Source organism: Sinocyclocheilus anshuiensis, unplaced genomic scaffold, assembly GCF_001515605.1.
Source record: "Sinocyclocheilus anshuiensis isolate Anshui unplaced genomic scaffold, SAMN03320099.WGS_v1.1 scaffold715, whole genome shotgun sequence".
Taxonomy (NCBI): Eukaryota; Metazoa; Chordata; class Actinopteri; order Cypriniformes; family Cyprinidae; genus Sinocyclocheilus; species Sinocyclocheilus anshuiensis.
This window is the reverse complement of record NW_015551089.1, coordinates 403,809-408,146: the sequence shown is the minus strand read 5'-3', so window position 1 is coordinate 408,146 and position 4,338 is coordinate 403,809. Positions and strand designations below refer to the sequence as shown.

Below are 4,338 nucleotides of genomic sequence, written 5' to 3'. Positions count from 1 at the left end.
CGCGTGAGGAAAGTTTTCCTACGCGAAAACAAACTGGACGGAACAGTGCAGAAACCGTGACGCATAAGCCATGCACTGGTTGTATAGCGTGGTGGTGTCTTTCGTTTGAAGGGGATGCCTTTTTGTTGGCTTTCTGCAACAAAAGTTTGACGCCAGGAACGCCATATTATTCTGTTCGACAAGAAAACGCGTCTTTCTGAGCGGAACATTTCTCGCGCTCGTCCAGAGTCGCTGTGTTCTTCTGTTATTTGTTGGTTTGGCTGGAGGATCCGTTCCTCATCGTGTAGTTTGGGGGACAGGGGGGTGGGTTGGATATCTATATTTTTCACTTTTCCTTCATGGCCTCCTCCAGGATGTATCTTCTTATGAAATGCATGCTGATTTTCCAACTTGTGGGGTTGATCGCGAAGAACAGTAGGGCGCTCATTTGTTTGCCCTGTGATAAGTCCAAATGCGAGGAGCCCAAGCACTGTACGGGTACCGTGGTGTTGGGGATCTGCGGCTGCTGCTCGGTTTGTGCCAAGCAGAAGAACGAGAGCTGCGGCGGCGTTTACGGTCTGTACGGGACCTGCGACCGCGGACTCCGGTGCGTGATCAGACCCCCGTTAAACGGCGGCTCCATCACGCAGTACGAGGTTGGAGTTTGTGAAGGTCTGTATACATATTTAATTTACTCTTTGAAAAGTTGTCTTCTGTGTTCATTGCTTTAATCGCGCCTAATGAAGGTGAAAGGAATTAAATAAATCACATCATTTCTGCCTCCGTCTTTATTTATTAGGGAAACCAAAGCGGATGTGTTCTGGCAAGCCATTTTAACACTTTATTTCATAAAGCTAACTAATCATTTAGTTATTTTAATTAGATGTAAGAATATGTATTCAAACATTATCTAGTCAACTAAATGCAAGACCTAGAAATTAGGCTATTTCATATTAGTGCTAGTCATATCGCAATAGTGGCAAATAACAAATATTTATCTCTGAATTCTGGAAATTTTTGGTTCAGATATGAACCTCTTCTATTCACTAGTAGTAGAATAATCTATTATAGTTACCTAGCAGACATTTAAGATTTACCAGTTATTATTTATTAGATGCTAGTACCTATTTGTGTGACACCAGAATATATCCCAATTACTCACCAGTAACATTTATCCCACTAGTTACAATCCTTACTAGTAAGATTACAATGTAATTTCAACTGTGTATTCCAATTGTAACCAGTTAGAATAAACGTTCTATCACCTAATTAATAGTTACTAATAAAATGTAATAAAAAGTTGATAACCAGCAACAGTGGAATACACACTAGTTGGATATGAATAATATCTAACCACAGATCCCTATAGAACTCAATAGAAAAAAATTACCAGTAGCAATGAAATTGTTACTTGCCTCTATTGCTATTATAGTAGATCTTATATACTAGTGAAACTGAAAATGTTTACTTGTCACTATTGGAGTATTTACTTAATAGGTAGGGCTACTTGTAACAAAATAAATACTTGTTAGCTTTGGGGGGGGTGGAAAATGTTAAAGCGGCTTGCCACAGTATCTGTCCATATGGAAAGGAAAATAAAATAGTGTAAATAATACTAAATCAGCGATTCAATGAGTTGTTCATTAAGATGTTAAACTGGTTAACAGTACGGTAGCTTAGCTTTGAGAGAAGAAAAACTTCTGAACATTAGAGTCACGATTACATCTAATTTGACTAGAAATGAACCATTATCAACTCTCATTAGATATCGTAATGTGATTGTAAAGCCATTATGGAGAGGAAAGTGATGGTACTGTCTAGTACACAATAACAGATTGATTCATACATGACGGTCGTTTGGAGTGAAAGAGAGGCAAGCTCGTTAATGTGTTTGCAGCATGTCGGTTTTCCGTTTCTTTGGGGTATGGCTAACGGATTCCGTGCTGTTTTTGGACGTGGTGCCAGCCTCGCTCTTTCCGCCGAGGCTTGTTGGTTTTTGTTGGTTTTTCATCGGAATGTCTGCTATGCAACTTCACTTGTGCCTCAGCCAGTATATTTGACATCGGACCGACGAGCGACGTGCGCTAAGACCTTCAGTCATGAGGCTTTGCTTCTCAGGATGCGTTTTATTCACATCTCCTTGGTTCAGTTAATGGTGCTGTCAATCGTTTGTCTTAGCTCAGGGTTTCTCTGTGGTGGGGGGGTTAACATTCTTGTTAAACCTGGCTTAGTACATTTCATTTTGAAATGGTGTTTTAGGGTTTTATGAAGCCCTACTCAAGTGCGTGTTTTCAGTGAAACCATACGGTGATAGAAGCACGTTGTTTCGTGTCGTTGGCATTGCCTATCTGATTAAATATTCATGAGCTCTGTACTGTCAAATAAACGTTCATTCACTGTTTAGTTTCTGCGTCTGAGATAAATTAATTGGAAAACGCGTTAACTGGGGCGAAGAAAAGATTATATTGTTTGTTCAAGTAGTAGATTTTGGAGACTTAGAACAGCCAGAGCCGATTTACGTGACATTTCACAGCTGGACAATCCTGTTTAAATCTGTATTTGTCCAGTCAATGTTATTGACCTCATAAATAAGCAAATAAGAACCTAAACCCACGGTTTACAAATGTAAAAAAAGATATTCTGCAATAGTTGCTCAAAATGCAACATTTTTGAAAACTGATGTTGTTTCTATATTCACAATGATGTCAGTGTCAAATATCAGCCAATTTTTCGACCTATCACCATTTTTGAAGTCGTGTTTCTGCTGCTGAAGGAAGAATCAAAGCCATAAACCTTTACTGAATCTTTGCAGACCTCGTAAACTAATAAACCTTGTAAACAACTACCAGAATATGGTGTCATCTCATTAGGTATTTAGTAGGGATGGGCGATATGGGCTTAAAAATATATCATGATAATTTCTGATATTTATTGCGATAATGATATCAATGACGATAATTTAGGGAATCCTGTTTCTTTAAAGCAGTGATCACCAACCTTTTTAGGCCCAAGGGTGGCGCCTATGAACAGGGTTGCCAGGTTTTCGCAATAAAACTAGTCCAATCGCGTTTCGAGGAGGGTTCCACTGTAAAAATCGCATTCCGGGGGTAAAATACATGTTTTTCGGGATCTTCACATTCCAGGGACTAAATATCATGTTATTGGGGTCGCTTCAACTGTGTTCATAATTAAGATAATACATTAAAATGATATAATAAGACACACCAACTTTCAATATCAAGCAGCAAAACGAACTGTGTTGTTCAGCTAAAAATACCTAAATGGAGTGGACGCAGATGTGACCGGAAGCCAGACCCATAGAATTTACAAATGGCCGTACCCATTTTTACGACAAGAAAAATGTGGCTCATACACATGTAAAACTGTGTCGCACATGTGCTACTGTAGTACATTTAGTACGAGCCGAGTCGTACCACGCAGTGGAAAAGCGCCATTACTCAAGACTCAAGACCGATTTTTGTCGTACTGTACAGCCCTATCCAAACCTGCTCCAGATTGTAGAAGGAGCTGCTCAATTTCACGTCCGCCTTCCTTCACGTCACTCCACACAGTCGCACACAGAAATATGTCAACAACTAGACTTTATCGTTATTATCGCGGGAAGACGAATTCTTATCGTGTGGAGAATTTTTACCGGTATATCGCAAACGATAAGATATCGTTCATCCCTACTATTTAGACAGACTTCGAACAGACTGCAACATTTTCTGCATGCTTGCATGCACAATGTATCAGTCTACTTTTTCTCTGAAGAGTCCCGTCGCTTGTTAGGCCTAGTCAAAGTTGGAACACCGACTTGGTCAGAGGACATGCATTGCAATGTAACGGGTCATGTTTCAGCATGGCTGGCTATGAAAATTGAAGGTGTCTCGACTGTTTGACATGTAACTGCCGGGATGACATCTGCTGTAATTCAGCCAAGAAAACACTGCGGCATTGAGTGCCACAGCTACAGCTGTCAGATAAATGAGTCAGATGAGAGAGCGCAGCGAATGCCAGTATAGGCCATGTCCTGCTAACCTCCACCCTCACCTCCTAACAAACTAAGACCTCAGAGGGTCTTAACAGTGAATTAGTCTCTAAAGTACATCTGCTGTAGACCGTGCCTGCCATGAGACATCAAAGATTTGTACTGGCCTTTAAAGGAGTATTTCACCCCCCCCAAAAAATTCTGTCATCATTATTCACCCTCATGTCATTCCAAACCTGTATGGATTGCTTCTTTTTTTTTTCTGGGTAACACAAAAGGTGAATTTCTGAAGAATATCCTGACCGTGATTTCAATTAAATGAAAGTGATTGACAATTGGGCTGCCAGCCTTCAAAAAGCACCAGTAAA

At 40.2% G+C, this 4,338-nt stretch overlaps 1 protein-coding gene across 1 annotated transcript in view; it reads left to right on the top strand.

The window, feature by feature from the left end:
* Nucleotides 1–8: 8 nt before the first annotated feature.
* The window catches only part of LOC107662656 (cysteine-rich motor neuron 1 protein-like), a 153,423-nt gene continuing 149,093 nt past the window's right edge, over nt 9–4,338 (top strand). The window contains exon 1 of the mRNA XM_016452736.1: nt 9–651. Coding sequence (XP_016308222.1) covers nt 339–651 — 313 coding nt within the window. The 5' untranslated portion in view covers nt 9–338. The remainder of the gene's footprint in view (nt 652–4,338) is intronic.